The sequence below is a fragment of the Galeopterus variegatus genome, unplaced genomic scaffold (assembly GCF_000696425.1).
Source record: "Galeopterus variegatus unplaced genomic scaffold, G_variegatus-3.0.2 Scaffold565, whole genome shotgun sequence".
In the NCBI taxonomy this organism is placed as follows: Eukaryota; Metazoa; Chordata; class Mammalia; order Dermoptera; family Cynocephalidae; genus Galeopterus; species Galeopterus variegatus.
Window position 1 is genome coordinate 403,860 of NW_007726676.1, and position 16,780 is coordinate 420,639.

Sequence of the window (16,780 nt, forward strand, 5' to 3'; positions counted from 1 at the left end):
GCTCCCGCCGAGGGTTCGGATCCCACATACAGACCGGTTCCTGCTCACTGGCTGAGCGAGGTGCGGGCGCGACACTGAGGGTTGCGATCCATTGCCGGACACGAAAAAAGACAAAAAGGAAAAAAAAAAAAGTGACAAGCCTTGACAAATACGATAAGAGAAAGAAAGGAAATAGACGAACAAATATCAGTAATAGGAAGAGAAGAAACAGAAATGATCAAAAGTGACCCAAGGAGTAATAAACTAATTACCAGGTCAGCTTAAGCCTGAAAATAAAACCAGTTAAGAATGGAACAATAAATAAAATTATAGCCAACCTCAGATGGTTCAGAAAGTCCTAAATATAAGATTTTCTAGTTGAATCCAGCAATGTATTAAATGTTATTATGGATCGAATTGTGTCCCCCCAAAAGTTTAATGTGTTGGTGGCATGGTTCCCACTGTGACAGTGTTAAGAGAGTGAAAAGTCTTATTATGGTAACTGAAAGGTGAGGCCTTAAAGAGATGATTACTTTGTAGGACCATGGTATAATGAATGGATTAATAATGGTCAGGAATGTGGTTCTGAGGACTTTAAAAAGAAAGTACATGAGAAACCATCTCTCTCTCTGCTTCACCATTTTCTGCCATGTGAAACCCCTGTGTTGCTGTAAAGCCATCTGACTTCCTAGCCTCTGAAACTGTAAGCAATAATTTCATTTTCTTTATAAAGTACCCAGTTCCGTGTATTTTGTTATAAGCAACAGAAATGGACTAATACAAATACCAAGTAAGATTTATGACAGAAATGAAAGGATGGTATATATTAGGCAATCTATCAATTTGGTATTCCTGTTTGGGGTTTTAAGATGAATCTTTATGCCTTTTCCTGACTGAACCCTAACAAACTAATAGAAATGGAATAAAGAGCTCAGTTGAGTTCAATCCCATGAAGACAAAGGGAGTAAGGGAAGGGACATCAGCAAATGGAAAGTTCTATAAATAGTGAGAAGAGGAAAGACAGAGGTATAACTAATTTAGCAGCCTATTATCAGAACCACAATGTAAAGGGTGACTGAAAGAGAAAGGGACAAGTGAAGAACTAGCTGATTGTTCCCTTCAAAAAATACAAACAAACAAAAAACCCAGAGACTCTTAGGACAAGGAAACTCCAAGTATAAAAGACATCACATAGAACAAAATTATCCCTAGCCCCCTTTTTACCCCAATCCACTCCTACTCCCCATATACACAGCCTGAGCACATAACACCAGCAACCAAGCTTCTTCCATTCAATTTTGAGGTTTATTCTCCGGAGAAATTAAATGAGAGGCTTGGACTTGGAAATAAAGGCATAGAAAAAGGGGTGAGGCTGAAAACTGGCAGATTAAGTAATGCTTCAACCACTAGAAATGCTTGAATGTCTACCCCTAAGGTAGGTGATTCAAAATTTAGTCTCTGAATGATCCCAGAGAATAGAACCCGACATACATTTGGGGATCTGTTAGCAAAAGAGCCCACTCTTGCTGAATCATCCTAAAATAATTTTGCCATCAAGCCTCACCCATGCATAAAGAATTTGTAATCGGCCTTTTAATTTAATACCCTACTCTTAACCATAAACAGACAACTGAAGATCCCCAAACAAGGAAAGACTCTCGGAAGAAAACAAGAAACCAAAATAAGAAGAAAAAGAAAAAACAAAAAAAAACTAGCAACAAAAAATGAAAATACAAAGAAAACTTTAAGAAACTTTTAATTTGTGTACCCAGAAAGATTTAAGCAGTTACCACATGCATCAAAAACAAGAGGACACTAAGAATTAGTAGAGAACAAAAAAATGCTCTTGGAAATTAATAAATACGACCACTAAATGTCAAAATTCAATTCAGGGTGCTATAGTTTTGAATGTTTGTCCCCTCCAAAGTTCATGTTGAAACTTAATCCCCATTGTAACATTATTAAAAAGGTGTGAAATCTAAGTATATATTTGAAAGATGGGGTCTTTTAGAGGTGACTGGATCATGAGGGCTATGCTCTCATAAATGGATTAATCCATTCATAGATTGAGGGATTATCATGGGAGTAGACTGGTGGCTTTTTAAGGAAGAACAGAGCACGTGAACATGCTCTGCCCTCTCACCATGTGACACCCTGCACCACCTCAGGACTCCGCAGAGAGTCTGCACCAGGAAGCAGGCCCACACCAGATGCACCCCTTCCACCTTGGACCTTCTAGCCTCCAAAACAATAAGAAATAAATTCATTTCTTTATAAATTACCCAGTTTCAGGTATTCTGTTACAAACAACAGAAAACTAAGACAAGGGGTTACAAGATAAAGCTCAGGAAATATCAAAGGAAAGAGACACAAAGACATGTGCCAACATGAAATCTCCTTGACACTTTCATCACATAGATGTTTTCTGGTGTTCAACTCCTTTGGCAAAAAGAAAAGTCCCTCTCCCTTAAATTTCGAACCTTGCTAGGTTAAAAATCAATTAAAATTTAATAAAACAGGATTTTCCTTAGCAATAAATTACCTACAACTAGCTAAAGGTTTATAATTCAACTGTCATTTATAGAAATTAGAGCTATATACCAGATTACATCAAAACAGATTAAAATTCAACAAAAATGTAATCAAGATTAAAAGTTCCATAGTTCAAGTGAACTTTACTTTGTCTCATTAATTCCAATTAAGCATAAAGGTACATATGCACTTTCTACATAAATGTCATCATTAATTTCTTGCAATAAAAGGTCTATTTCTGTGTTTAAAGAAAACCACCAGGATAATCCCTTAGAATTTAATTTCTGCTATTGAGATAACTAAATCCACTATTACCCTATTACAAAACTATAGCCATCCATAATGCCTATCTATGAGTAGTATTGAGGAATTTTTCCCAATTGTCCTCTGTGCAATTACTACACTTTCAAATCTTAGTTTCCTCACAGATTAAGATAAGAAATAGAGAATGAATAGGATCTTGGACAATTCCCAAACAAGAATTTTGTTCCATAATACTGACCTGAGAACAAAAGTTAGGGGAAATTAACAAAGTAAAAGTTTCAGTATGAAATCTTACATGTTTATCTTTCCTTTCTATAACATCTTGCTTTTGTTTGCATTTCTGAGACGTCTCTGTAATATCTTTTGCCTACAGGATTGAACCAGAGAGAGGAAAGTTAGTTTAAAACTCAAGCAAGCCAATTATGTGGCCCTGCCCATCCAAATATTGTCATGTGAGTTAAAACATAACAGTGCTTTTCCACAACTTATTTCAAACCAAATGCATAATATCACCAAAAATATCAAGCTATTTGCAAATCAGTAAAAGATTATTCTATCAATATTTAAAAAATAGCTACAGTAATATGTTTCTCTCTTCACAATTATTTTCTCCTGTTATTTCATCTGATCCTGAAAACAATCCTATTGCACAGACAGGAGAGATACTACTGCTTTTCTACAAACGAATAAAATAGGCCCAAAGAGACCAAATATCCTGCATTCATAGCTGAAAAAAGGTAACTGATATCCAAAATCAGGTCTTATTTCAGATAGAGGTCTCTCTATGATAACAACTATGTCACCTCCTTAACACTTTTCATTAACACACAAACATGAAAATATATATTATTAATACATATTACATAGCATTAACACATAAAATATATAATCCGAACATGGCGGAGAACAGGGCTATGCAGAAAAAATTAACATTGCAGAACTAATTTTGTTGATCTTTTCAAAGAATCAACTTTCGGTTCTGTTGATTTTCTCTATTATTTTTTAATTCCCTATTTCACATATTTCTGTTATAATCTTTATTTCCTACAGATATCTGTTTTGGTTTGGTTTCCTCTTCTTTTTCTATTTTCTTAAGATAGAAGTTTACATTACTGATTTGAAATTTTTCTTATTTTTAATATAGGTGTTTACAAGTATAAATTTTCCTCTAAGCACTCAATGAGCCCTGCATCCTATAAATTTTGATGTGTTGTGCTTTGATTTTATGTCAAAGTACTCTCTAATTTTCCTGTATTTCTTTTTACCCATTGTTTATTTAGAAGAGCATTAATTTCCACACATTTGTGAATTTTCTAAATTTCCTTCTGTTATTGTGGTCAGAGAACACATTTTCTATGATCTTAGTCTTTTTAAATGTATTAAGACTTACTTTATGGCCAAAATTTTTTTTAAAAATGAACAGAAAAACATTGCTAGGCCTGAGACTACAATTCTTAGAAAGGCTTGCTTGCAAGGTTGGCCCTTGGCTGCTGTCTGGAAACTTGGATTTTGGGAGTGTTTTCACCATTTCCTAATGGATAAGAGTGGATCACTGCCAATCTGTACAAACAATGTGGCTGATGCTGAATACCTGCTTCCTTTCGAGTCTGAAATTTTGGTGTGTGCTGCCAGAATGCCTAGATGATCAATCCCCATAAAAACCTTGGGCACTGAGTCTTAGACAGCACTTCATAAATGCTCTCACAATTTGATGATGAAAGAATCATACATTCTATGTGACTTCACTGAGACAGGACCTTTGAAAGCTTGCACCTAGATTCCTCAGGACTTGGCCCCATGCACATGTTCCCTTTACTGATTCTGCTTTGTACCTTTTTGCTGTAATAATCTTAGCTATGAACCACCAAACCTGTGGTGGATTGCCAATGCCAAGGAGATAATAGTTCTTCCTAATGAAGGAAACTAATATTTACTGAGTAATTATAAGCTAAACACTAATGCTAGGTATATACATGTCTAAAATCACATATATTAACCACGTAAGATAAAGATTACTATTACTGTCCTCACCTAAGTAATAAGGAGAGTAAAGCTTAATGAGATTAAATAACTTGTTCAAGGTCAGGCAGTAAGTAAACAGCAGAATGGGGATTTAAAATACAGATCTGTGTGAATCCATAGCCTATGCCCAGAGGGCTGGCTGGTTAGCTCACTTGGTTAGAGCATGGTAACACCAAGGTCAAAGGTTTGGATCCCAGTACAGGCCAGCAACCAAAAAAAAAGAAAAGAAAAAGGGAACAAAGTCTATGCCCTGTCTATAACACTACATCATCTTCCTGGAATGTTAAAAGGAAAAAAAAAAAAGTGATGGAAGAGGTTTTCTGCTGGAACAGATATAACAGGAATAAGAATAGCATGACTCCAAACAAAATCAACCATTTTGTTCCTGCTGCACAGCTGTGCAATACCTTTTTGGAAAATCATGGACTGATATAACATGCCACTTCAGAATCCAGGATCGCTTCTTCAGGAAAATAATTCTAAAATACCTCAGACTATGTAGACTTTCACAAAAACAAATTAGACTCATAAACATTTGACAAAGCCTTTAACAGTTGGGCTTCTGTCAGGAACAAACAAGTAAAACAAAAGGTTTTAAATATGATTCCATAATTAAGAGATTTGAAATTTATTCTGTACATTTTTTTCCACTATAATTTTTTTTCTATGTTACTCTTAGCAATGACATAGGAAATTCAGGAACCAAAAAATGTAATTACAGCAATCCCTTCTTATCTGCGGGAGATACACTCCAAGACCCACAGTGGGTGCCTAAAACCACAGATAGCACTGAAACCTATATATACTATGTTTTTTCCTATACATGCATGCCTAGGATGAAGTTTAATTTATAAATTAGGCACAGTAAGAGATTAACAATAACTAAAAATAAAATAGAACAATTATAACAATATACGGTACTAAAGGTTATGTGAATGTGGTCTCTCTCTCTCAAAATATCTTATTATACTGTACTTACCACCTATTTCCTGATTGAGGTTGACAGTGTGTAACTGAAACCACGGAAAGCAAAAGCACAGATGAGGGGAAACTTTGTACAGTAGTACAAATCCCCAACTTAACTTCAATAACCACCATTTACATAACAATGACTGCCAACTATTAGCTCTATACCCTTGAGGAAGTCATGTTATCTCTGGGAGTTAGTATCCTCAACTATGACTTTTTACATCTTGGAATTTCTATAAATTAGCAATTCTCCAACAGTAATGATTAGGCCCTTAAAAGCCCTATGATGGTAGAATTCCTAGTTAAAGAACTTAAGGAATGAAAGCTATAAGTCAATCCTAGAAAATACTTTGAAAGACTTGTAAAATATTTTTTACATTTGCTAAAATAAAATTCGATTAATCCAAAATTGAACCAGAAAAGTACCTTTTCTTTTATTCGAGCCTCCAAATTGTGACGCTGCCTTTCAATTTCTTCAATTCGACGTGTCACAGGAATCTGCCCTTCTTTAAGTTTTCTGACCTCTTCCTTCACTCGGTCCCGAGCCTGTTTTACTTCTTCATACTCCTGGCGAACATTTTCATATTCCTTGCAAATAATTTAAAAGAAGTCAGTGCACTATTAGCTTAAACTAACACATATTCTAAAATCAAGGTTCAGACAGAAACCAAATCCAAGAAAAACTTTTAATATCCCTTTGGTGGGTTTATTAATATAAAATTTGCCCTCTAAAAACTTCAGAAATAGTAAATACCAACATAATGATTGAATAAGAGTCTTGCTATTCACTGAGCTTTTCTCTCTATCACTAGCCCAGACTCTCTGACTTCCATCCCTTTCAGTTTCAGAAACTTATATCTGAATGGCTATTAAAATGAGATTTTCCTGTAATCTCTTAGTAAAGAAAGGATACAGGAATGTGTAAAGAAGCAAAATAAACTCAGTTATAAAAGGTAAAAATGAAAAAAAACAAACAGAACAAAAAGAAAACAAAAAAAGCATGTGGCTAATTAGGTGAAAAAAACTTCATGTCACAGGAATTAACAAATATTTTCTAAACAAAAGTGGAGATAGCAAGCAGGAAGAGTAACTGTGATGAAGAAAGAAGAGAAAAGAACATGAACAGAGTAAATCAAAAAAAAAGAGAAAAATGAAAAAGATTGAAATCAATCTTGAGGATAAAAGGGGAAACCATGAGAAAGTGTCTTTCCAAAGTCAAGGATAAAGGAAATAACAGACATAGGAAAAAGAAAAAATGCAATCAAAAGCTGAAATAAAGAAAAAGTTTAAGAATAATGGAATTACAGAACAGGGAAGAGTGAAGGAAAAAGGAAGCAAGAATACTACAAATATAGCCACAAAATTTTTTCAATGTAATAACAATTATTTCCATTCTAAAGCCTCGGAAGAAATGCTATAAAACTTTCTCACCTATTCATTCCACCTACTATAGGTAATACATTAAGGGAATTGAATTGTTAGCCTAAACTGTGGTCTTAAATAAAATATATCATACAGTGATTAGAAAGAATACAGTAGCCTCAAGTAAATTATGAACCATATGAGTAGACAACTAGAATTAAAATATTAGTGACACGCCCCAAGTAAATTCTGAGTGACTTGACTAAGGATACTCAAAGATTTAATTTTTACATGGGTAAACAATTTTAGATCATTAACATTTTTAAAAACAACCAAAAAACTATATTGAGGACTGAAATCTGGAAGAATTATGAGCACTGATTTAATCAACCATTATTTGTTATACAATAATAACTAGCACACAGCTATATAACAAAACAGAGTAAGAGACATAAATTTTATTATGTATACTATATAAAGCAAAAATAGAAAAAAAAAAAAAGGCACCTAATTTGAATACATAGTAATTAGTGCCTTCTTTATTACTCTGCTACTTAAAGAATCACCTACTTTTGCCTCAAAGAATAAAGACTTACCACCCATGGCCTTTTTGCTTCAAGCATCTCAATTAAATCTAAATGTCGCTTACGTTCATAGAACCTCTCCACATCTTGTTTGTATCTTTCATTCCTCTGAACCATTTTCTCTAGATATTCAGTTTTCTCTTTGCATGAGGTCTAAAATAAATATTTGTTGAACAATAAGTGTAACTGAAAAAAGACAACAGGCCAATCATTCAACAACAAAAAATAAACAATGCAAGCAAAATTTCACAATAAAGAATTCCACATGAGTTCTTAAGAACTGTGTAAAAGTAACATTCATACACAAGTTCTGGCCTGGGCTCTACAACTGATTAGTCACGTGACTGTGAGGAAGCCCTGCCCCATCTGAGCCTGAACTCTTCTTGCCTAAAGATAAGAAAGATATATGCCCCATCTACTTCAATGGTAGAAACAGTTCACTTAATATAGGTGAAAGCTCAACAAACGCTGTAAAAGTGATATACAAATGAAAAGTCGTAGTTTTATGATTAGTATGTTATGAACAGTCATGACTTAAGGACTTAGAAACGAGATGAAAGAGAGCCAAAATTCACCCTTTATATTGTGAATTCACAAGTAAAAAGATGTACTGAGACTGTGGTAGAATATATGCTTGTTTTCTTTTAGAGGATGGTAGATAGTATAGGTGAGTGTTTCAGGTGAGAGTATTTGACTGTTTGGTGTAGGGAAGGATAAAAGGACCACAGGAGCATCTAAAGTTGGATAAAATAATTATAAAAAGCTCATAATAACTCCTTTGGTCATTCATTCTGAATAAGTATAATAAAACTATCATTTAATTACAATAAATACATATTATCAAGTATAGACAGTAATGCTTTAAAAGAAAATATCTGTTTACAAGATTTCTTATTATAAATTTACTGAATTTATTTTAGTTGCCAAAATGGGATGCAAAAAAAGTTCCACTAAATAAAACACCTTTACAAAACATATGCTATAAAAGGACACTTTTATTTATATGTTTATAAAAGGTGAAAATAAAAAATTTAACGCTGTAACTAAACATATAGTTCTCTTACCAAGTATACCTTCACGTGAATGAAAAAAAATACATGAGAGAATGGGTTCAATATAGGTGCTATATTAAATGCCACATGGCCATCTGTCGTATTACCCAAAGCTTTATGTGGTGTCTGGCACATGGTAGGTGGTAAACAAACATTGAATGAATGAAAGAATAATATTGTAACTTCCTGAGAGGAAAAAAATTTTTATAATATCGTTACTGGTTCCCTAAAAATTCAATTAATAACACATATTTGCTGAAATAGTCAAATTTTTCAAATTTACATTATCAAATCCACTCTTTTTGTCACTTTGATGTTAGCAATACAATCCTGGATGAAAGAAATTGCAAAAATGAATTCACTCAATGAGTAAGAACTACTACTCACTCTCCCACATTTTGAGACATAGAAATCAATAAGGGACAACAAAAATGAATTGTCTGTTTATAAATACCTCTAGTTGCTTTTCTTTCTCTCTGAAGTTTTTGAGTTCACAGTGATATCTGTGCATTTCTGGAGGACCAATTGACTTCTCAGTAGCTTCAAGGAGTTCAATTTTGCTGAGTTTAGCAAATTCTCCAACTTTGTCCTAGAGCACAAAAATTAAATATCAGCAATTATCATTTATTAATATCTTCAAAATGTATTTCACTCAATGATTACACTTGTCAAAAGGAAACATTTAAAAATACGTTGAGATGTGAATCTTCATATAAACCTTTTATATACTATTCTTTACAACAATAAAGACAAACAAGGTATAAACTGTCATACTTTGATAACCTTAAAAAAATTTCTCGATCAATAATTCCAGGCTGAAATGTTTATATACCTATAATATAGTTTAGGAATAGAAGAAAAAATAGTCCACGGATTGAAATGATCACTACCTATCACACATCAGTTGGAATGTTAAAACTTAAAAAAAAAAAAAAGATGAAACTTCACACATCGACTTATAGAGATAGTCTGACATTAGCTGATGAATGCCAAAAGCTTTCAAATTTTATATTTTTACTTAGATCAGACATATTTAATCAAATCGTCATTGTGTTCTGAAGAAAAAGAAAATGAACTATAATTCAGTCACTAGACAGCATTCAAAAACAAATTTAAAAAGTATTTGACTATCATTTAACATAAATTATTAGGATTTATTTTTAGTAAACAAACTTAAAATATAACAAGATTTCAGATATGAAAGTTTTAGTATATCAAATATTTTATACAAAAACATTGATTAAAAAGCTGTTCATTAACAAAATTTTAAGGGTCTACAATGGAAGCACATAGCTATCCAGGTTACTCTCTACTAAAAAATAATACAAATTCAAATCTTTTAAAATACTCGATAATTTATACTTATTATTAATGGAAATTTTCTAAATTAATACAATTAATAACATTATACTGTAAGTAATGAGATGCTAACTTTTACAAAGAACTGTTAGTAAGTGTAAGTGTGCTACATTCAATTTAAATAGTAACCATTATCCCCTGAAGAGTATTTACATTCTTATATGGCACAAAGAAGAAACACTATATGCAAAATTTTCCCATTTTTACATTTATTTCTCTCATACCTGAGGTAGAAACTGGCAAAGATTGCCCACTTGAATATTTAAGGCTGCAACTTGTTCTTCTACTACTTTCTGGGTGGTAGACTTTTTGTTGATGAACCAAAAGGACTGATTTTTTGCCACATCAATCTCACGGGTGATGACAAGATTTCCAGAAGCCCTGAACCTAATTAAAAAATAATTTTTAAATACGTACATTAGTTCAGGAATAAAATTTCCAGAATTCTTTTGCACCAAAGGTGCGAGAGGATTATTAGTACAGTTTTTTTAAATGCCTTTTGACAATTTGGCCCCTCCAAAGAAAGAAACTTTAACATTTTATTAGCAATAGCACCACTTGACCACATGTCAGTTACTACTTATTCAACATCCGAAATTATTTAAACTGTAAAAACAAAACAAAAACAACTGCCAATATTAATTCCCAAACACTACCAGAGGAGTCACATATCTGGAGTTATCCTTTAATCATTATGCTATTCTTCAATCACATGCATTGACTGCAATTCAAAACAGGTTGGTATATGAAAGCATGTTAACAGTTAAACCTTGAAATTCCCCCTACTTGGAAAATGTATGAATGAAAACTGATTCTTGCATAAGCATTTCCAGAAATCAAAACCAGCCTACCCATATAGGTAGCCCCATTGGTCTCCTCACCATGTACTCCACTCTGAATTCAGAGGGGACTACATCCCATGGCTATGAAGGAACATAAAGCAATATAGAATCTGAAAGAAGGGTATTTACTTATTTCTTGCTTTTAGAAGTACTACTGCTCCACACCTCCCATCTATTCATCCATCTTCTTCACTGGGAATCAGCAGCATGTGGTAGAAAGATAAATTATTGGCATCCAATGGCGAAATGACAATGATAATTTGTAAATGCTGTATATATAGATTATACTGTAATCAGAACACTTTGAACAGTAAAATTTTAGGACTTTGAAAAAGAATATTTTTAAACTTTCATTTCCAGCAGAATGACTAATAAAGTACTCTTACTGATCCTCCTGCTGTAAACTAAAAATAATAGATAAAATATTAAAATATCTTCATAAATGCACTTGTGAGTTAGCATGAAAGTAAGGAATTCTGACCAAAATCCTACTGGAGGGAGGAACCCAGAGTGGAAAAATAAAACTGGCTTTTACCTTGAGGGCATCTGGCCAACCAGGTGACCCTGAGGATTCATTTTCACAATCTTTTGGTACACAAAGCCCAGAGCTACCTAACCTGGAGAATATAATAAAAAACCACCCGCAAAGGGCTACATTCTCAGCATAGAGGTAAACTAGAAATACTTCATCACCACCACCACTAGGGACAGCAAGACAAATTAAATTGCCTGTTTCAAACTATGGCTTGAATCATTAAACAAACAAAATGTCTCCGCTTAAGAGTTACTAACCACAAGTCAGCCTCAAACAGGTTTGTATCTTGAACTTACTTCACCCACCTAAAAGGTTCAATACCCTCAAGCTAAGAATTCTGTATATTGTGATACTGCACTGAAAGTATCCAACAGTCACTCACATAAGTTAAAAAATAATTTCCTCAAAGAATCAGCACAGATAAAGTTCAAGGAGAAATGAGCAGCTCACTGGAAACACACATACAAGAAAACAAAGCATCAAGAACTAGCAGAAATAACAGAAAGCAGAACCATAAAGATAAAAAACATGAGATGTAAAGAGACATGATGATTGAGTAAGAAGGCCTAATACCTGTCTAATAAGAGTTCTAAAAGGACAGGAGACAGAAAATGGGTTAGCAGAAATATTTGAAGAGATAATAGATAATGTATTTTCCAAAAGTGATGAAAGACATCAAACCATAAGCTCATTAAATACCAAGGAAAATAAATAATAAATCCACACCCAAATATATGATGTGAAACTATAAAAAGCTAAAACGAATGCTTTTAAAAGCATTGAGAAAAAAAAGAATGCTTACTATTGAAGAAATGAAGATTAGACTTATATTAGAAGACAATGGCATTATATACTCTGAATATGCTGAGAAAAGACCTACAAATGCAGAATTTTATATCCAGCAAACACATCTTTCAAAATTTAGAGCAAATGAACATCATTTTCAGATAAAAACTGAGTGTTCCACTAGAAGACCCTCATTAAAGGAAACTTAAAAATGTCCTTCTAGCAGAAAGAAAGGGATCCCAGAGAAAAGATCAGAAATGCAAGAAGGAATGAAAAGGAGGTAAACAGAATTATCTGGGATAATTCTAAACAAACATTGACAGTATGATTAATGTAAATTATACTATTATTATGTCTTGAAGAGTTGAAAAAACATGACAAAATTTTTAAAATACATAAGTTGAGAAGTTATTAAAAGAAAACTACTCTAGGGCCGGCCCGGTGGCGCACTGGAGAGTGCGCTGCTTGGGAGTGCGGCGGCGCTCCCGCCGAGGGTTTGGATCCCATGTGGAGACCGGTTCCCGCTCACTGGCTGAGCGCGGTGTGGGCGCAACACCGAGGGTTGCTATCCCGTTGCCGGTCCTCGGTACGGGCACGACACCAAGGGTTGCGATCCCGTTACCGGTCAGTAAAAAAGACAAAAAGGAAAAAAAAAAAAAAGAAGACTACTCTAAAGTCTTTAACTCTTCAGCAGGAAGATAAAGATATTAAGTCTAAAATCTAATAGGTATTCATGTTAAAAATTCTAGTAACCACTAAAATAATTTCCCAGAAAACAGAGAAGGAAATAAACAAACCCAACAAAAGTTAAGAGAGAAAAGAAATACTAAGGAGTGGAACAAATAAAAATCAGAGAATAAGATGGTAAAAACAAGTCCAAACGTATAAGTAATTACAATATATGTAAATGGACTATGCTTTATTTAAGACTATAGAAAAAAATAACATGAGCTACACTTGTTTAAATGAGATACAAAACAGATTTTAAAAAAACTTGAAATAAATGAAAAAAGATATCCAAGAAAAAAAAAATTTTTTTTAAGCTGCTAACTACATTAAAGGCAAATTAAGTAGATTTTAAGGCAAAAATAACCAAAAGATAGAGGTCAGTACATAACAATAAAAAATGCAATTCACCAGGAAGATAAAAAAATTTGAATCTTAGAAGCAACTAATAATGTCCCAGAAATTTATACATAGGACATGGTAAATCTACACAGAGGAAAAGTGTAATGTCCCTTTTTCTCAGTAATTAAAAAATCAATCTGGGCCGGCCCGGTGGCACACTGGAGAGTGCGCCGCTTGGGAGCACGGCGGCGCTCCCACCGAGGGTTCGGATCCCATGTGGAGACCAGTTCCCGCTCACTGGCTGAGCGCAGTGCGGGCGCAGCACCGAGGGTTGCGATCCTGTTGCCGGTCAGTAAAAAAAAGACACAAAGGAAAAAAAAAAAAAAAATCAATCTGACAGGGCCGGCCCATGGCTCACTCGGGAGAGTGCGGTGCTGATAACACCAAGGCCACGGGTTTGGATCCTATATAGGGATGGCCGGTTAGCTCACTTGGGGAGCGTGGTGCTGATAACACCAAGCCAAGGGTTAAGATCCCCTTACTGGTCATCTTTAAAAAAAAAAAATCAATCTGACCATTGAGATCAGCAAAAACACAGAAGATTTAACAATATATTCAATAAACTTGAAGTACCAGGTAAATACAGAACATTGCAGATATCAACAGCAGAATATTCATTCTTCCAACCAAACGAGGAACAATTTACAAAAAGCTCACTACAAAAAATCTTGACAAATTTCAAAGGATTGGTAACATCAAAACAACTATTTATCTATATATATTTTACCATACTACAAAGTGGAAATCAATACTAAAAAACAAGAAAATCACTACAGTAGGACTAGAAACAATTTCTACTTATGAACTCATCAAGAAAATATTCGGAACTGAAAAACAGGAAAATACTATATACCAAAAGTTGGGAGATGGAGCTAACGCAATACGAAGAGGAAAAAATTTTACCACAACAGCTTATATTAGGGAAAACTAAAGACTGAAAACAGTATAACAACATTCATTTCAAGAAATTAAAAAAAGAAAAAAACCTGAAATTAAAGAATTAGTAAAGATAATAAAAACTAATGAAATAGAAAACCATAACATAAGACAGAAACAATGCAAATGTTAGTTCGTTGAAAAAGACTAATAAAATTGACAAATGAACTTTTTTCAAATCTAGAAAAAATACAATTACAGAAGTTAGACACTTAATGTATATTACATAAGATAATACACATATATAATAAACTCATATAACAGGATATTATTCAGGCCAATAAAATAAAACAAAGAAAAATGGAAAAACTCTTTAAAAAGTATAAATAACCACAATGATCCAAGGAGAGAAACAAAATCTAAATAATCCCATTGCTATTAAATAAACTAAATCAGTAGTTAAAGTGATTTTACCAGTAAGTTTAGCCAAGCGTTCAAATCACAAATATCTTTCACAAATACAGATGTAAAAATTTTAAATATTAGAAAACCAAATCTAGCAATGCATCAAAAAAATTATGACCATATTGAGTCTATTCTAAGAATGCAATATTGAGTAAACATCAGGAAATTAGTTAATCCATCAACTAAAATAATATGACCAATTCAATAGATGCTGATAAAATTCATTAGCTATTCATAATCAAAAGCATACCAAATCAGGAACAGAGGGAAATATCCCCAACCAAGTAAAGGGTATTTTCCAAAATCCTACAACAAATATCTCATTTCACTCCAGCCACACTGCCATTCTTGTGTTCCTCAGAAATACAAACTTAATCTGACTTTAGACCCTTCGCACAAACTGTTCTCTCTGCCTGTAATACTCTACTCCCAGATCTTATTGTTGGCTCCTTTTTAATCACACACTTCTCAGTTCATAAATAATCTCAACAGGTCTTTCTTCATTACTCAACAGGAATAAATAAAAGCACCACCTCTCCCAAACTTTGTCTAGGCCAATGATGGGCTAAATCTAATTATAAATTTCTGTCCTCAATTTACTTGACCTATCAGCAGCATCAGACACAGGTGACGAATCCTTCCTCCTCAAAAAGCATTGGTTTCCAGGTACTATATTTTTCTGACTTGCCGGCCAATTCTTGTTTCCTTGATAATTTCCCTATGTTCAATCTCTAAATGCTCCACTGCAGCAGGGTTTAGTTCTTAGACCTCTTCTTTCCTTCATCTATATCTACTCCATTGGTGATTTCACCCGTCATAAAACTGTCAACTCCCCAAATGTATTGTATTATCTTCAGCCCAGACTTCTCCCTGAATGACAGGTTTATACATCCAACCACCCATTCAACATTTTTATCTGAGTGTCTACTAGGCATCCCAAATTTTAATGTGTTTATTGATTCTGAAAAGTACTTGTTTCGTGTTGCTTTTTTCACTTTTCAACATTTGAACATTTCTGAAATTGGGATGCACATTTCAAACTATCTGTGGTAGTTTAACTGGAAGCTACATATTTCAAAGAAATAAGATGTACTCCAAAATGAACTTCTGATCATACTTCCAAAACATCCTGTAACAGGTTTCTCTACCTCAGATAATGGAAACTCTACCCTTAAGCATGCTGATACCTCGGAGTCTTTCTTGATGCCTCTCTCCTTCACCCACACCCTATATCTAATTTGTGAGCAAATCCTAAGCTACTCTCATCTCTCACAATGTTCTATTAGTCACTCAATTGATATCCTTGTTTTTGCCTTTAATACTCAAAGTCTATTTTCCACACAGCAACCCAAATGGTCTAGCTAAAATTTAAGTTAGATCATGTTAATCTTTTGCTCAAAACCTGGTAGCTTCACATCTTATTCAAAATAAATGCCAAGTCCTTACATTGGCTACAAGCTGGCCCCTGATATTTTCATACCTTATCTTTTACTATCTTCCTCCTACAGTATGATTTACTACTATGGGTACCACTACAGTGCCTTAGCATTTGCAGATCCCTCTACCTGAAAAGATCTTCCTTCAAATATATCCATGCTCATTACCTTCCTTCCTTCAGGTCTTTGCTCAAATGCTACCTTCTCAGTGAGACCTTTCCTGATCACATTACTTAAAACTGTAAATTCCACTCTGGCACTCCTACCCTCCTCTCCTGTTTTATTTTTCTACATGGCACTTATCACCACCTAATATAATATATATTTTACTTATTTATTTATCTGCACCCCCTCTCACACCCCTAACTATAAATTCCTTGAGGGCACAGTATCCTCAATGTGGAAGTATTCAAAAAATATTTGAAAAATGATTGCATAAATGCATGTCAGAGATTATTCTACCCACCATTCCACTCAATGAGTATATAGCCAGTTAATGCATTTTTCAATGGCAGTAATAATTTCAACAACTAATGTTGAGCTATTTTACATTTGGTCCTCTCAAGGCTATGTGGACCCTAGTGGAACA

General features: G+C 33.9%; 1 protein-coding gene across 1 annotated transcript in view; it reads right to left on the bottom strand.

Moving 5' to 3' along the window:
- The window catches only part of SMC5 (structural maintenance of chromosomes 5), a 97,632-nt gene that overhangs the window by 66,169 nt on the left and 14,683 nt on the right, over positions 1-16,780 (bottom strand). Inside the window, exons 4-8 of the mRNA XM_008570047.1 lie at positions 10,348-10,510; positions 9,219-9,353; positions 7,725-7,865; positions 6,193-6,354; positions 3,071-3,142 (exon numbers count right to left, since the gene is read on the bottom strand). Coding sequence (XP_008568269.1) covers positions 3,071-3,142; positions 6,193-6,354; positions 7,725-7,865; positions 9,219-9,353; positions 10,348-10,510 — 673 coding nt within the window. The remainder of the gene's footprint in view (positions 1-3,070; positions 3,143-6,192; positions 6,355-7,724; positions 7,866-9,218; positions 9,354-10,347; positions 10,511-16,780) is intronic.